Source organism: Pipra filicauda, unplaced genomic scaffold (genome assembly GCF_003945595.2).
Source record: "Pipra filicauda isolate LSUMZ 115617 unplaced genomic scaffold, ASM394559v2 scaffold802_size80185_pilon, whole genome shotgun sequence".
Classification (NCBI taxonomy): domain Eukaryota; kingdom Metazoa; phylum Chordata; class Aves; order Passeriformes; family Pipridae; genus Pipra; species Pipra filicauda.
The window spans coordinates 50,573-67,402 of NW_024104979.1; the positions used below are offsets into that span (position 1 = coordinate 50,573).

Here is a 16,830-nt window from a genome sequence, read left to right on the forward strand (position 1 = left end):
AAAAAATAATGAAGAGCTGATTTTAACCTGCAGTAATTGAGACATAAAACATACCAATGGGTACCCAAAAGGATTAAGCATCACAGACTCAGTGCTGCTCTTCCTCATTGGCCCCCAGGTGACACCCCCAACAATGACACAGCTGCACATCAGAGCCAAGGTTGTGGCCACCCAAGGGACTTCAGCCAACTGGGAATGGTTTCTTTTGATGGGACATTCATTTATATTGCTCAGTCCTGTTTGAATCAACAGGGTGGCCAGAAAACCCCTCTGTGGAAGGGGCTGGCAGAACCACAGGTCTGACCCAGCAATGTGGGAGGGAGCAGGACAGGGAACCACAGACACCTCCCTGGCCCTGAGCCATGACCCTCCAACAGCCTCTTCCCAGCAGCCAGGATCCCAAATTCCCACTGGCAGGTCTGACTGAGCCCAGAGCACAACACCTGATTCCCAGAGCAGCTGTGAGGGCAGGGGAAGGGACCCAACACACAAAGCTCAGCCTAAACCCAACCTTCAGGCTCCCCAGCTCCATCCCCGTGGTTCTGGTGCAGCCACAGCGAGGGAGCTGCTACTTCATGCCCACAGAAAAGCACTGCCCCATTCCCAAGATCAACACAATTCCATTTAAATGTCTTGCTCCAGGAGGATTAATCCCACAACACTCATTAAGCACTAAGTGCTATTATTACCCAAACTGCTCGAGTTGGGTTATATCCCTCTTTGAAAAAAAAGTGCTTAGAGGCCAATATGTCTCAAGGATTAAAAGTCACTTCAAAATCAGCATAAAAATAAGAGGGATTTGTGATGCCTCGCTGTGTCACTCACAGGGCAGCTTTTCTGTGGCACTGGCCTGGCTGGCCCCAAACTCAGCACATCCCAACTACCTGCTTTAGGGGGCAAAAAAATATCAAATGTTAGCTGTCAGGTCTTCTTCCTGCCAACCAGCATGAGCTGAACAGGAAAAAACAGGAAAAAAGTCTTCTGCTCAGCACAACTGGCCTTCAGCTCCTCCAAGGAGCAGCAGCACAATTCCCTGCCCTGCCTGTTTGTCCCTGGGCAGCTCTGGCACAAGATTCCAGGGAGAGTGACTGCATCCCAAAGAGCCCCACACCTCCAAGGGCAGGGAGCCAGCCAGGACTGACAGTGCCAGCAGATGCCACAACAGCTGCACCAGGTGGAAGTTAAACTGTGTGAAGGCAGACACGGCCAAGGGGGAGCACAGTGCTCTGGTTCTGCCACTCAAAGCCAGCTGGGATCTGCCCAGGCTCCTCTCCTGCTTCACCTGGGGTTTGATCCCAGCTCCTCACACCGGTTCTGACCTTGCTGGGGGGTCAGGACAGGTGGTTTTAGCCTGAGGTGACACAGGACACTGCACAAACAGCAGCACAGAGGAGGTGCCTGGCAGGACCTTCTGTGAGATGGCAACGGGCCCAAGTGCCAGACAAAGTGAGACTTTGGGGGCTTCAGAGCCAGGCTGCTCCCATGGCCTGGGCTCCATCTCCCTCCTGCTCTGTGGGGATGGACAATACTGCAACATTTGCCTCTCTGAGTGAATAATTCCCAATATCCAGAGGGATGGAGCAGCTCTGCTGGGAGGAAAGGCTGAGAGAGTTGGGATTGTTCAGCCTGGAGAAGAGAAGCCCCAGGGTGACCTAATTGTGGCCTTCCAGGACCTGAAGGGGCTACAAGAAACATGGAGAGAGACTGTTTACAAGGTTTGGAGTGACAGGACAAGAGGGAATGGCTTCCCACTGCCAGAGGGCAGGGTTAGGTGGGATATTGGAAGGAATCCTTCCCTGTGAGGGTGGAGAGGCCCTGGCACAGGTTGCCCAGAGAAGCTGTGGCTGCCCCATCCCTAGGAGTGTCCAAGGCCAGGTTGGATGGAGTTTGGAGCAACTTGGAATAGTGGAAGGTACCCCTGCTCATGGCAGAGGGTGGGACTGGATGATCTTTAATGTCCCTTCCAACCCAAACCATTCCATGGTCAGCTCTTCTAACATGGGACTGACGGTCCCCAAAGCCACAAGCAATACTGGGGACATCTTTCCCTGGGACTGGATGACACTCAGAAGATCCTGTGGCAGGTTCTGATACTCTCCAGTGGCACAGCCACACACACACAACTGCATCTGGCTGTGACCTGACATCTCCCCCACCATGGCTCTACCCTGCCCAGACCTTCAGCTTTTCTTTGCAAACAGGCTTGTCCAGCAAGGTCTAATCTCAACTGAGACCTCCCTGCACTGCTAAAATTCCTGCTCTTACAGGATTTCTGGATGAGAGCTCAAAGGAATGCTGCATTCCTCCTCCCTCTAATACAGCTGCCTGAGCCAGACTCTGCTGTCAACCAGCACAGCCCCAAGTCTTATTTTTGCCATTTTTCAAAATCCAGCAACAGCATTCATGGGAGATTATTCCCTCACAGATCACTTGTCAGTAGAAGTAATATGGCTGCTTTAAAATGGGCTTTGGAGGAAACTTAAATTGGAAATAGGACATGCTCTCCTAGATTTGCTGCTGAGCTGTTTGAGGGAAGAGAGAGGAAGCAGCTAAACTGAGCAAGATGCCAAGCACTGGAGCCCAGAGCTCCAGCATTTTCTCTTCAGTTACTGAAATCAACTTCCACCATGTGGAGCAGCCCCAGCTTCCTTTCAAGGCCAGGAAAACTGCCCATGTTCAACATCAAAACGGAGTCCTACAAACTGCAGCCAGCTTGAGGGATAAGAAGGGGTTTATTCATCTTGGCTGCTGCCAGGAGGCCCAGCTGTGGTGACAGGAGGGAACAGCAGGACTTGTAGAACTCCCTAAAGCCACTGTGCAGAGAACTTGGGTCCTTCACCACGGGGGAAACGGGGAGGAGTGCGGTCACCCTGCTAAAGCCACGCAGTGAGTGCTGCCCTGACACTTGGGAGTGAGATAAAATATCAGTGGCCAAGGCTGGGCACTTTTTACACCTCTGCTCCAGGTGAGCAGAGACCTTACAGTCTCTTTCTTGAAGCACTTGCTGTGCTGCTGGGAAGGAGGCAGCAAAAGAGTCTGGGCTAAAGGGAAGTACAAAAGGTTAAGCAAGAACCAAGCAGTGTCACAGAATCATGGAACTGTTGTGGTTGGAAAGACCTCCGAGATCATCGAGTCCAACCATCCCCCAGCACTGCCCGTGTCCCCAAGAGCCACATCCATGTCTGTTAAACCCCTCCAGGGATGGGGACTCCCCCACTGCCCTGGGCAGCTGGGCCAGAGCTGGACACTCCTTTAATGAAGAAATTCCTCCTGATGTCCAACCTGACCCTCCCCTGGCACAGCTGGAGGCCGTTCCCTCTCCTCCTGTCCCTTGTTCCCTGGGAGCAGAGCCCGACCCCCCCCGGCTCCCCCCTCCTGTCAGGGGGTTGCAGAGCCAGAAGGTCCCCCCTGAGCCTCCTTTGCTCCAGGCTGAGCCCCCCCAGCTCCCTCAGCTGCTCCTGCTGCTCCAACCCCTTCCCCAGCTCCGTTCCCTTCCCTGCACACACTCCAGCCCCTCCATGTCTTTCTTGTCCTGAGGGGCCCAGAACTGCCCCCAGGATTTGTGCAGTGCCAGCACAGGGGGACAGTCACTTCCTCACTGCAAAGTTTCAAACCAAACGTGAAAAAATGCCCTCCAAACCCAGCTTGGAGGGTCTCCAGCCCTGTTTCCCTTTTTCCCTTCAGGAAGCTCAAGGGCAGCTCAACTCCTCCACCAGCTCTGCCACAACTTCCCCTTGGCTATGCCATGGAATTCTCTGGAATCAAATCCCACTGACGGCCCCAAGTCTGCACCTGTGGGTGCCAGGTCTTCCCAGCCACACATTCACTGCTTTGCTCTTAAGGGATATTACTCAGGAGCAATAAGTCTAAGTGAAAATTTGGATACAGCACCTTCCAAACAATCCAGTGTGTTGTCTTGATGTGCTCACAGTCCCTCTGTATCTTCAGATGCTAAAGGTGAACAAACCAACCTATTTATTATTTCTCCAGCCTAATATTCAAAGGTTTCCTTCAACTATAAACAGGCTCACAGTAATCAGCTCGACTCCTGTCTAAAGGCCCAAAGAGCATCTAATCTGAAGGCTGTGTATTAGTTGATCCTGCTGGAGATGATAAATTTGGGATGACCCAGAAGCTTGCCAAACTTGCTGGAAATTAAGTGTCACTTTTATAGACATGAATTAAGCTTTAAAACAAGCTTTGGGGTGAAATGAGTGTTATCAGGCAGTAACACCAGGCTGAGAAACATTTGGAGATTGCTCACCCTGACAGCCCAAGCAGAGTTTAACAGCCCACAGAGGGACTTTGAAAGGGAGAGATGGTCACGTCACAGCTCAAGATTGCTCCAGTGTCTGGGGCAAAACTGGGCTGCAGCTCCTGGAAGCTACATTGCAGCATTTCAACTCCATCATGGAAATTATAGTTTTTAAAGTTCTTCCTCTGAAAGTCAAAGAGCTCATGGAGGGACCCAGCTGAGCTCTCAGCCCTGAGCCAGGACTCTCTGTCTATAAACCCACGGCACATTTTGGAATATCAAGGAGTTCTGGGTGTGGTTTGCCAGTTTGCCAGTGCCATACACACAACCAGCCTTTCTAAGGTCCTGCATGGAGATGAGTTATGCAAATAAATGAACAATTACATTATTTTTGGAAGCTGAACAGATAAACTGAATTTCTACCAGTACAACTGTCCCTCTCAGCAGCAGGGCCATATCTGCACAGGCTGAAAAACTGAGCTGTGAGACAGCCCTGCTGAACAGCTCCCAAACACTGCTGACTGTGCTGAGGAGCAGAATGTCCAGAAGAAACCCCACAGACAGAATCACTGAGGCTGGAAAAGCCCTCCAGGATCATTGAGTCCACCCTGTGCCCCATCCCCAGCCTGTCCCCCAGCCCAGAGCACTGAGAGCCACCTCCAGGCCTTCCTTGGACATCCCCAGGGGTGGGGACAGCACCACCTCCCTGGGCAGCCCCTTCCAGTGCCTGACCACCCTTTCCATGGAGAAATTCCTCCTGATGTCCAACCTGACCCTCCCCTGGCACAGCTGGAGGCCGTTCCCTCTCCTCCTGTCCCTTGTTCCCTGGCAGCAGAGCCCGACCCACCCCGGCTCCCCCCTCCTGTCAGGGGGTTGCAGAGCCAGAAGGTCCCCCCTGAGCCTCCTTTGCTCCAGGCTGAGCCCCCCCAGCTCCCTCAGCTGCTCCTGCTGCTCCAGCCCCTTCCCAGCTCCGTTCCCTTCCCTGCCCACCCTCCAGCCCCTCAATGCCTTATTTAATCTAATTATGAAAGAATACAAGTAGATCAGTGGTTGAAAAATCCCCCAGAACTCTAAGGAAAGGACCCAGCCATCCCTGTCCAGGAGTGCAGTCACCACCAGCCTGGAAAAGCCAATCTGGTGTCACATTGTGCTTCACAAACTCTAATGGCTTTCACAAGGCTGTTGGTCTGAGAAGAGCAATACAGAGCTGACAAACGAGTGTGGTTCTATCAAGCACTCCCCTGAAATAAAAGCCTCTGCTCTGAAGCAATGATTATCTGTTAAAGCTGAAACTCAGTGCACAGAGAGGAATTTCACACCAGGAGAATGTTTACAGGGGAAAAAAGTTCCCAATTTCCTGCTGTTTTGCAAGAGTGCAGTTCAGAAGGGCCAGAGCTGAGGGATGGTGGCACAGCAGGATCCAAAGCTGAAGCATAACTGCTGCACTTGAGCCACCACCCCGAAGACTAGAATTCATTACTAGAAAGTTAATAATAATAATAATAAATAATAATAATAACATCAAGAAATGCCATTGGTGAAGAACCTGTTCAGACTGTATAAGTATTTAATACAAATTTAAAAATAAGGCCATTCTGGACAGTGGAATTTTTTCAGATTGCTCAAGCACAAGAGGAGAAACCTTCAGGTTCACTCCTAGAACTCCTCAACCTTCAAGAAATCCTTGCCAAGCCCATCAAGACCTACTTTAGATTCCCTCTTTGTCTGCAAAAGTGCTCTTAAAAGTACAGAAGGCTCGTGATTTGTGAAGGACTCGCTTCCATGAGCTCAGAGCAGGAGAGAGGGCACGAGAAGGGACTGCAGGACTGCACCTTGAATGCAGAACCACTGTCATTCCCAAAGGGATGGGAAGTTTGGACTTCCAGCTGCCTTAGATCCATCATCTTGTACACAAAATGAACACCTGGAGTGCTTTTAACATCTAGGAAAAGTCTCCTGAATTAGTGAAAGGAATAAGCTGCTTCCCAGGCAGCCCAAACCCAACCCGGCGTCGAGCGAACGAGACTGGCAAAGTTCAAGGTGGGAATGCCAGGAGCTGGAATAAATTCCAGCCTCAACAGCTGATCATAAAAGAGCTCAAGAACTCTCAAAACTGGCTTTTTGCTTCGCCCCAGATGCCTGTTTTAAGCCAAGAGCACCTTTTCCTCTGCAGCACAGAAGTGCCTGGGCAGTGGGAATATAAATCCTCCAATACTCAAAGGTTGAATTTCTTGTCAGATTATGGCTTTGACAGGAACAACCTCAGACATCAATGATATTTTCAGCTGTACCAACACCAGAAGAAAAGCCTTTTGTATCTGGTCCCTTTGACAAAGAACATCATGACAAGCCAGAGCATTCTCTGAACAAACTGTTTGCCAGGAATGTGTCCCACTGGGGACCCCCACCAGGGTTTGGAGAAGGGAGCCCACGGGCAGCAACACTGTGGCAGCTCAGCCACCCCCCAAACTGCAGGTTCTTGGGGCCTCCTCCCACCTGAGGAGAGATGGAGGAAGGACGTTCATCCCTCAGCCCAAGTAGCTTCACTCACTTCTACCTGGGGTTTGCCATCCTGAGAGAACTGCTGCTCCCAAAAATGGGATCATAGAACAGTTTGGGGTGTAAGGGACCTCAGAGATCAACCAGCCCAACTGGTGATTCAGCCATTCCCACAGGGAATGGCCTCCCACTGCCAGAGGGCAGGGTTAGATGGGATATTGGGAAGGAATTGTTCCCTGGGAGGGTGGGGAGGCCCTGGCACAGGTTGCCCAGAGAAGCTGTGGCTGCCCCATCCCTGGAAGTGTCCAAAGCCAGGTTGGATAAACTTGGAGCAACCTGGGCTAGTGGAAGGTGTCCCTGCCCATGGCAGGGGGGTAGGTTCAGATTATCTTTAATGTCTTTCCAACCCAAGCCATTCCAGGATTCTGTGATTCTTTATTCACAGGGAGAAAAAAAACAAAACAAAAAAAAAAAACAAAAAAACCAATAAATCTGCAAGAACTTGACATTTTTAAGAACTGCACATCAGTGCCAGCTCAGGCTGAAGTTCAAGGTGGAAGGTGCCAGCCTGCAAAAGTCTGTCCCTCAGGTCAGAACAAATCCAAAAAGAGACAGAACTACAAGTTGCTACAGTCTGGATTTTATTTGGTTGTGTTTTAATGAGACACTTTTCAGTCACCCGGGGCACATCCCCTTCTCCACATTCCCGTGTGCCTGCACTGCCCCTTGTGTGGGGAGACTGTCACCTTCTGAAGAAAGGACACTGAACCTTATCCTTGCCTGAATGTATCCTGTATTTTCCTCCAGCTTAGACTTAATTTCAAAGACCAACACCCTCCAAACCCCTTCCAAAATCTAAAACAACCCCCCCGAAAAGGGGTGCACTTCAAATATAAATGCATTTATACTTATTTTCCTTTATTATACATGGGGTAATTCTACCAGCTCTGTCACATGAGGGGAGAGTCAGGCCCTCAAAACTGAGCTTTCACCATCTCCTCTGCTCCTGAGAAGATGCTACATCAGGGCCAGTAAATTAGCATTGCAGTCAGGTCCTGGCAGCTTCCACATGGTGGGACTTCAGCACCTTCTGCTGCCTGGACTCTTCCCTTTTAACTGGTGTTCAGTCTTTATTTACACAGACATTTCCTGAGGAATTGATCTTCTCTATGCCTGGCTTTGCTCACTGTATTTATTCTGCTCACTAAGAGTAAAGTGTTATTTAGCAAACTAATTTTTCATCTCCCCACGGCCAATATTTGATTTCTGTGGCACATTTTGGGGACTGCACCAGCCTCGCTAATCCCTGGCCCAGCTGTGGGCTGCTGGTGCCACCTGGAGTACAACAGCTGCACCCAAAACCTCCCAAATCCCAAACACTGGAGCACACAGCCTGCAAAATCTCTTTGGATCTCATTCCCCAAAGTCTGGACACTCCAAAAGCTCAGCACAGGGAGCCAAGCTGAGCTGGTCACGAGAGCTCGGAGCTGCAGGCACCGGAAAGCTCAGCCCAGGAAGGGACAGCAAAAGCCACCAAATGCTTTTAAAAACCTCAACTGGAAGTTGGTGAGCACTTGAAAAGCCCAGCTTTCAGTATTTTTCTGAAAGCAGCCTCTTGCTTGCCCAAATACACCGAGAAACACAGACTAAAGCACATTTTTAGCTCGACTACAAAGTCAAAGCACAACAAAAAGTGGCTGCTGAAGCAGCCCAGGCTATTTTGGACATGAGCTGTGTCCTAATACACCCCTTGCCTTTGGATACAAGTAAATCAGAGGTATCCTGGACACCCTGGGGCTAAATTGTAGACCAGGAAAGACAGAACAATCCAAGAGGACTGCAGCAAAACCGTCCCTGTGGGAGCAGAGAAGACACAACAGAATAATTTATCCAATGTCAGGGGGGTCAGTCTTTGGCATCAGTAACCAACCCATCCCCATATCCAGAAATACATGGGAGGACCAGAGTAAGGAATCAGAGCATTCCAGAATGGTTCATGTTGGAGGGACCTTAAAGCCCACCCAGTCCCAGCCCTGCCATGGGCAGGGACACCTCCCACCAGCCCAGGTTGCTCCAAGCCCTGTCCAACCTGGCCTTGGACACTCCCAGGGATGGGGCAGCCACAGCTTCTCTGGGCAACCTGTGCCAGGGCCTCCCCACCCTCCCAGGGAACAATTCCTTCCCAATATCTCATCTAAAACTACTTTTCCAGTTTGAAGCCATTGCCCTTGGAATCTCCTGAGCAAACATTCAGCTCTTCAGGGCACTGAGTTGGTTTTTTCCATGTCACTCCTGCACATTTAAGAGAAGTACCTCAGGTAGGAGCTGCAGCTCTGCCAAACACACCTCTGAGGTGACAGGGCTGCTGGAAGGGGCTGGCACTGTGCAACACCAGGGTTGGGCTCCAAATCCTTCAGGAAGTCAGTGCAGTGAAACAACAACTCTCCCAGCTGCCAGGCTGCACTCCTGTGCTCAGCAGGACAATGTGTTTGGCTTCCAGTGGGACCAGCAGCATCAATAAAACTTCTGGCAAATCAAGGTGGGGCTGTGACTAACAATGGTAACGACCCCAACAGGGGTCACACTGAATCCCAGGATGTTCTGAGCTGGAAGGGACCCCCAAGGATCATCAGTCCAACCCTCAGCCCTGCACAGGTCCAGCCCCAAGAGTCACCCCCTGTGCCCCAGAGGATCAGCCAAACCCTCCCTGAGCTCTGGCAGCCTTGGGGCTGTGCCCACTGCCCTGGGGAGCCTGGGCAGTGCCCAACCAGCCTCTGGGGGAAGAACCTTTGGCTGAGATCCAACCTGAGCCTGCCCTGAAGGCCTGCACAAAGAAGAGTGTTTTGGTTTGGGTTTTTTGTGTGCTTTACAGAAAAAAAACCCCACGCTGTTTGTTTTTCACAGTCATCTTTCCTATTAAAACAGCAGCTTGAGACTCCCTCTAAAGCTAAACAAGGATTGAGATGCACTTCCTGAAAACTCAGCAGCTCCAGGAAGGCTCCCATGCACTTCACCATGTCCAAAATCCCCCTGGCACCCAGGCCAAACAAAAAGAAGAACTTCCATCCCAGCAGGGATCGTTTCAAGAATCTACAAGCAACCACAGAAAGCAAATGTTAATATTGGGCTGTAATTCCTAAGCAAATATTGGGCTGTAATTCCTAATAACCACAGGAAACATTCCCATGAAGAGTTTGCTTCTATTTTCAGTTCATTTCATTTCTTTCCCTCTACCTAAACACATGGAATGACTAAAGCATCAGGAGCACCACTGCAAATCTCACACACAAACACTGCCAGCGTCTCTCCCACTCCACTTTTCCTGGAGGCACTAAAGAGCCTGGGCTGTGTCTGTGTTTTATGCAAGGCTGAGCACTGATGGGATGGAATCAGGGCTGGCTCATAGCACAAGCTGTGACTTAAAAAAGCAACTATTACTGAGCACCTTTTATCAAGGTATCTGCAAGCAGGCAACTACAAGAGCTTACACACCTCGACAACACAGCCCAACCCTGCTAAATTTAGCCCAGATTCAATGCCAGGGCTAAAATAAAACCATTGCTTAAGCAATATTCACTGTATCTACAGCAAGGGAAATTTGTTTGAAGGTGAACCAAGAGGTTACAACAGCCTGAAGAGATGCTGCTCAAAGGCAAACTCTGTTATGCAAGTGCAGTGTCAAAGAACAGCTTTCTCTGAACCACTAATACTTGTTTTCCTTCTCTTTGGGCTAATTGTGCCCTCAGGGATAATCTTGAAAAGGACTTTTTACAAGAGCTTGTAGTGCCAGGACAAGGGGGAATGGCTTCAAACTCAGAGGGCAGGGTTAGATGGGATATTGGGAAGGAGGGTGGGGCTGCCCAGAGAAGCTGCCCCATCCCTGGAAGTGGCCAAGGCCAGGTTGGAGCAACCTGGGCTAATGGAAGGTGTCCCTGCCCATGGCAGGGGGTGGCACTGGATGTGCTTTAATGTCCCTTCCAACCCAAACCACTCCGTGATTCCACCCCCAAAGCAACCAGTTGCTGCTCAATAAATCAAATTCTCTTTTGACTCCACTGCACTTGTTATCTGTGGAGGGAATGATGCTGAGGGAAGGAGGGAGTTGGTTTATTTTTATAGCCACAAAAACCTCTCTTGGTTTGTTACTGGCAGGAAAAACGGTACATGACACGAAAAAGAAACAACTTTTCTTCTTCACTGCTGAGTGATCATTACAGAATTGGGTGAGCAGCAGAGGAGGGGAGGGCTGGGAGGGGCAGCTGGAACTACAAGGAGACAGACACAATAGTTTTAAGCCTTTGAAAATGCAGATTTGAAACAGCAGCTCCTACTGGTTGATCCAATACTGGCATTACCCAGAATGCCAAAGGAAGGGAGAAATATGGACCCACTAATCAGGATAATGAATTATGTCCCTGGAGCACCACAAGGAAACCAAAACTCCCTAGGGAGCCTTCCCCTGTGTCAAAAAAACGATGGGAGGAAGGTGACCTTCCATTTGCCAAATGGCCACTTCTTAAAAAAGCAAAGTTTCATTCACGCCCCAAAAGCAAACCAACAGTGACTGGGTGAGACAAACACTCCTACAACCCTACAAATACCACCCAGGGCCAGCACAGAGCCCTGCACCCCAAAAAAGGCAGGGCAGGGTGCCAAAAACCACCCACTCTCCCTCTCAGGGGTCAGTAGCACAGGTACCAGAGCCCACCCGGGGTCCTGTGTCCGAAAACAACAATCACATGGGGAGAACTTCAGAGCTCGGCTCTCAGGGACCACAAGGGCCTGCTCAGAAGCACCAGGAGAGATGCCCAGGGCAGTGGTGGAGTCACCAGCCCTAGAAGTGTTCAAAACCATGTGGATGTGGCACTTGAGGACGTGGGTTAGTGGTGAACGTGGTGGTGGCACGGGGTGGGTGGTTGGACTTGATCTGAAAGACCTTTTCCAACCTTAACGATTCCATAATATTGATTTAGCAACAGAACTGAGCACACTCTCTCCTAAGATAAAAGAAATTAGACTAAACTGCCTTCAGACTCCACCTGAGCAGCAAGGGGAAGCTCCATCACCTTTCCAGGGCTCAGTCTGGCTCCTCTCATGCTTGTCCTTTGCTTTAAAAAAGTCATGAAATTCATTCCAACTGTTCTCCAGAGCTCACTGACCTAATCATCTGGTGGATGGTTAGTTTAAAATTAGTTTGAACTCGTTCCTAGTCTGGAAATACGTTTCAGTAACAAAATCAGAGTTTGAAACTGAAATAAAAGCAGGGGACTAAAGGGAAAACAGAGGTGCAAAGCTGATCTTGAAATATTCTCTGAGGAACCTCCACTCTGGGAGCTGGAGGCATCAGCATCACTCCCAGGCTGATACTTTAAACCCTGGGAACTCCAAGTTGGTCATGAGCCAGCAGTGTGTCCTGGGGCCAGGAGGGACAATGGGATCCTGGGGAGCATCGGGAGAGCATTGGAGCAGGTCAGGGAGGGATCCTGCCCCTCTGCCCAGCCCTGGGCAGGCACATCTGTAGGGCTGGGCCCAGCTCTGGCTCCTCAGCACAGCAGGGACAGGGAGCTCCTGGAGCAGGGCCAGGAGGCCACAGGGGTGATGTGGGGTCTGGAGCCTCTCTCTGATGAGCAGAGACTGAGGGAGCTGGGCCTTGTCTAGAGAAGAGAAGGCTGAGCAGGGATCTCATCAATCCATACAAATACCTCCATGGTAGGAGCCAGGAGGATGGTGCCAAACTCTCCTCAGTGGTGCCCAGTGACAGGACAAGGAATGATGTCCATAAACTAAACCACAAGTTTCACCTCAGCATGAGGAAGAACTTCCACATGAGGTGGCAGAGCACTGGAACAGCTGCCCAGGGAGGCTGTGGAGTCTCCCCCTCTGGAGACATTCCAAACCTGTGTTCCTGTGTCACCTGCTCCAGGTGACCCTGCCTGGGCAGGGGGTTGGACTGGATGATCTTCCAACCCCAGCTATCCTGTGTTCTGTGGTCTTTGTCCTGCCATGACTGAGGGTCCAGAGCAGTCTCTGTCACACAAAGAACACCCCCTTCCACTGCTCTGGTCAAAGTCCACTCCCAAACCCCCCAGTCCTGTCCCCCCCAGGGCTGTGCAGCCTCACCTTGTTTCGTGAGCGCGTCCCTCAGGGCCGGCGTTATCATCTCCCTCTTCTCCTCCTCCTCCTCATCCTTCTTCCCAGGGTTCTCTCTCCTTCCAACATCTCCTTCCTGGAGCTCATGTTCTCTCTGTTCAAAGACAGTGAATTACAACCATTTACATTCCAGCATCACACTTGAAACACTGTGGCACAGTTCAGTTAAACCAGTGGCAAGTGCCCACACAGCAATTCCTGCTTTGGTGTAATCTTGCATTTTATCCCTTTTCCCTTCAGACTCTGGCCCTTTGGTAATTTAGGACAGTAAATCTGAAATAAAAACCCCACAACACACTGGATTTTTTTCTACTAACACAGCAATGACATTCTCAAGGACGTTTTAACAAACAGGGTGTTAAATCCCATCCAAGAGCGAGAGGGACTCCAGGATTTAAGCCCCAGCGTTCCATGGCTGCACAACCACCCCTTATCTCCACAAGGAGTGACACATATTTGGGAGAGGAACCCACACCACTCCAGTGCCAGCCCAGGAGTTCACAGAGCAGAATTTGTGCTCTCCACAAGCCCCCGAGGCAGCACCCACAGGCACCACCAAAATTCAGCCACCAGCAAAGACCCTGCGAGGAAAGGCTGTTCCCTGCCCCACAGCCAACTCCAGCAGCATCCCATGGAAGTCTGGCTTCCAGCTGAGCCCTTGGAGCTCACTAAAAACCAAAGGCAAGGAATATCAGGTATTAGGATACGGTTCCAAGCAGGAGAAGCAAACCCTGGCACGTAAAAAGTGGTGAATCCCCCGCTGAGTGTCACTTCTGAGACTTTCTGGGTATTTATTGTCTCATGTCTGCACAAAGAAGCATCAAAGTGTAAATAATGACTTGGATATTTCATGCAACTTGTAATCTGTCAGCTCTTTATGGCTTTTATTACGGGAGTTATGGATAAACAACAAACAAAACCAAGCAGAGGACATTTTGTCTGCACAAAACTGAGGGTAGTTCACAGCCAAGGCTCTTTTGTGCCAAAGGCATCAAGAAGTTCATAGAAATGCTTCCAGTTTTTGAGTCTGCCCACCAACTGTCAGCATCACTAAGGAAACCAGTGCTCCTGACTTGCCAGACTGTTCTTCCCAAGCAGGGAAAGGAATTTGGCTGCTCCTGGATGTAAACAGGCTTATTTTGTACCTGAGAAAATAAAAGGTGCCTCTGAAAAAAAATCAGAAGTAGTAATAAAAACCCCCACACACATAGACCCAGACATTAAAGGACAAAACAGTTCCTGATAAGCACTGGAGAAGGAAGCAGGAGAGTAAAATATTTAGGGACAGAGATTATTGCCTTCCTTACTCATTTTGGATAAAACTGGGCTCGCAGGCTCAGAGATGTTGTGCAGGAAGATCTTTTCCAACAACCACAACATGGTCCTTCCTGAAGGAGAAAGCTGTGTCCATCTTCTGCTTCCTCACACTCAGTTTGCTGAGCTTCCAGGAGGGAATTCCTTGGGTTTTATAACACATCCAAACTCCCCTCAAAGGCTACATCTAATAATCACCTGTCATTTGGTGGGTTTACAAGCTCATTTCTTGAGCCTTGATCTTCATTTATCTCTTCAACAGTACAATATTAATATTGCTGGGAAAGCCTCATGCATAAGGAAGGAAGGAGATGGAAGATGAAGATTTTATCTATTAAGTGTTAAATAAAGAGTTTCTCCTGCCACAAGTCATCATTTAAGGCAGAACCAGGCCCAAGGAAAGGCTCTGCCTTAGACTGAGCACCCTGGGCTAGTGGAAGGTGTCCCTGCCCATGGCAGAGGGTAGGACTGGATGAGCTTTAAGGTCCCTTCCAACCCCAAGCATTCCATGATTCTGAGATTTGGGAGCCACTCAAAATGCTCAGAAGGATTCAAACATGGACACGTGCCCTGTAATCTCATGCCAGGCCAATTCTCCCAGAAGAACTAACCCTACATTAGGGAGCACATCACAACATTTAAAATGCAGCAAATTGATTTAATTCCAAATGAGACATCCCACCCAAGACACTCTCCAGATATGGAAGGAGTCTTTCTGCATTTAAAGCATTTGCATTTCTACCTCCCTGTCACTGCAGGGTCTGAAAAAAGGCACCTAAAATCCCATTCTGGTAGAGCAGAAATACAGTTCACTAATCATTTTTCCCCTCCCAGAGATGATCATAATTTTCCCTCCCCACACCCTGATGTCAAAGCCTGTAAACAAAACAATCCTGTGTTTTTCCCTGAGCTGCAATTCCTGACTCGTTCCCTTTGGCAAGTGATGGGCTTCAGACACTCCTTGTGTGGGAAATGGGAATTCCCAGCCCAGGGATTTGTATTTATTTGCTTAATAAACCTTTCATATCTATTATTTAGGGTTGGAGCGAAGAGAACAAAAGTTAACTTTGCACAGAGCAAACTTCTCCAGTTGTGGTGACTTAGCAGAGAGCCCTGTAGTAAATCCAAGGCAAATTCCTGCCTTTCCATAACAAATCAAGCAAGCAGTGACAAGAGCCAGCTTTTCAGGCCATTTTTTCACTGCCAGAAAAATGAAGAGTTATCCCCTGGTGTGTATTCCCAAAGAAGAGAACCTACAGATGAGAAACCTATGGATACACCCGGATTCCCTGGAATCAGGACTCAGCAGAGCTCCACAGCAATCTGGCTGGACAGGGGGTTGGGTTTGATTTGAATAAAAGCAGTTGAACCTCAGATGGAGGTGAAGGGAAGGAGGAATCTCTTCCCCTTTCCTGCCATCCAGGCAGAGCAGCACAGCCCCTGTGGGCACAGAGCACCCAGTTCTGAGGGGTCCAGAGCATCTGACACAGGGCACAATCCCAAAAAGGGGCTCAGCACCCCCTGCCAAGGCAGAGGTGCTGCTGCCACTTGGATAAATCACCTTCCAAGTGTTTCAAAGGGTTTCCTACAGATTTGCTTCCCAAACTCAGCCCCAGCTGCATCCAAGTGTGACCAACAGGATGTGCTGCTGCTACTTCTCCTCTTTGGAGAGCTGTCTCCAGGATGTCCAGGTGCCCAGTATCTCCCTGGTTTCTATTTTGTTACATCAAATATCCTGCAAATTAATATTGCGGGGGGGGGAGAAAAATAAAAAAAGGTACCTGAACTCCATGCCAAGGCTGAGAAAGTTGGGGCTGTTCAGCCTGGGGGAGGGAAGGTTGTGTGGAGACCTCACAGCACCTTCCAGGAGCTGAAGGGGCTCCAAGGCAGCCAGGAAGGGACTCTGCATCAGGAACTGCAGTGACAGGACAAGGAGAACGGGGTCCAACTCAAAGAGGGGAAATTTAGGTTGGGTATTGGGAAGAAATTGTTCCCTGGGAGGGTGGGGAGGCCCTGGCACAGGTTGCCCAGAGAAGCTGTGGCTGCCTCTGGACCCCTGGAAGTGTCCAAGGCCAGGCTGGACAGGGCTTGGAGCAACCTGAGCTAGTGGAAGGTGTTCCTGCCCATGGCAGAGGGTGGAACAAGATGGTCCCTTCCAACCCAAACACATTCTATATGATTCCCTAAATTAACTTAATTTAGCACTTTCAGCCTCATGGCTCTACTTGTTGATTTGCCGCGGCTGAAAAAACAAAGTTCCCCCAGAAGCTTTTACTCTGAGAAGAAAAATGACACCCAGAATACCCCAATTTTGACTAAATTTCTTTCCTGCTTAACCTCTCAGTGATCAGACAAGAGGGAACCCTTGGCCTTGCCATGATTTACAGCCTCATCCATCTAAAGGCTCCAGGATCTTTTAACAAATGAAAGGCACAAGCATTAGGAAAACAGTGATACATCAGGGGCTGGAGCCAGGACTAACAGAACCAGAGCTGAGGGAAAACACTGGCAGGGCTCTCAGGAAAAGGTTGCCTGGCAGCAGGAAGGATTAGCAAAAGTTTCCCTGGGGAGCTGTTAAATGAAGTACTAAAGTTCATGAATTACATGACTGA

The 16,830-nt window shown here is 49.7% G+C and overlaps 1 protein-coding gene across 1 annotated transcript in view; it reads right to left on the minus strand.

Annotated features, from left to right (window-relative positions):
- The window catches only part of LOC113992199 (S-adenosyl-L-methionine-dependent tRNA 4-demethylwyosine synthase TYW1), a gene marked incomplete at its 5' end in the record, with an annotated part of 69,975 nt that overhangs the window by 40,365 nt on the left and 12,780 nt on the right, over positions 1–16,830 (minus strand). Inside the window, one exon of the mRNA XM_039390137.1 lies at positions 12,875–12,998. Within this exon, the coding sequence (XP_039246071.1) occupies positions 12,875–12,998 (124 nt within the window). The remainder of the gene's footprint in view (positions 1–12,874; positions 12,999–16,830) is intronic.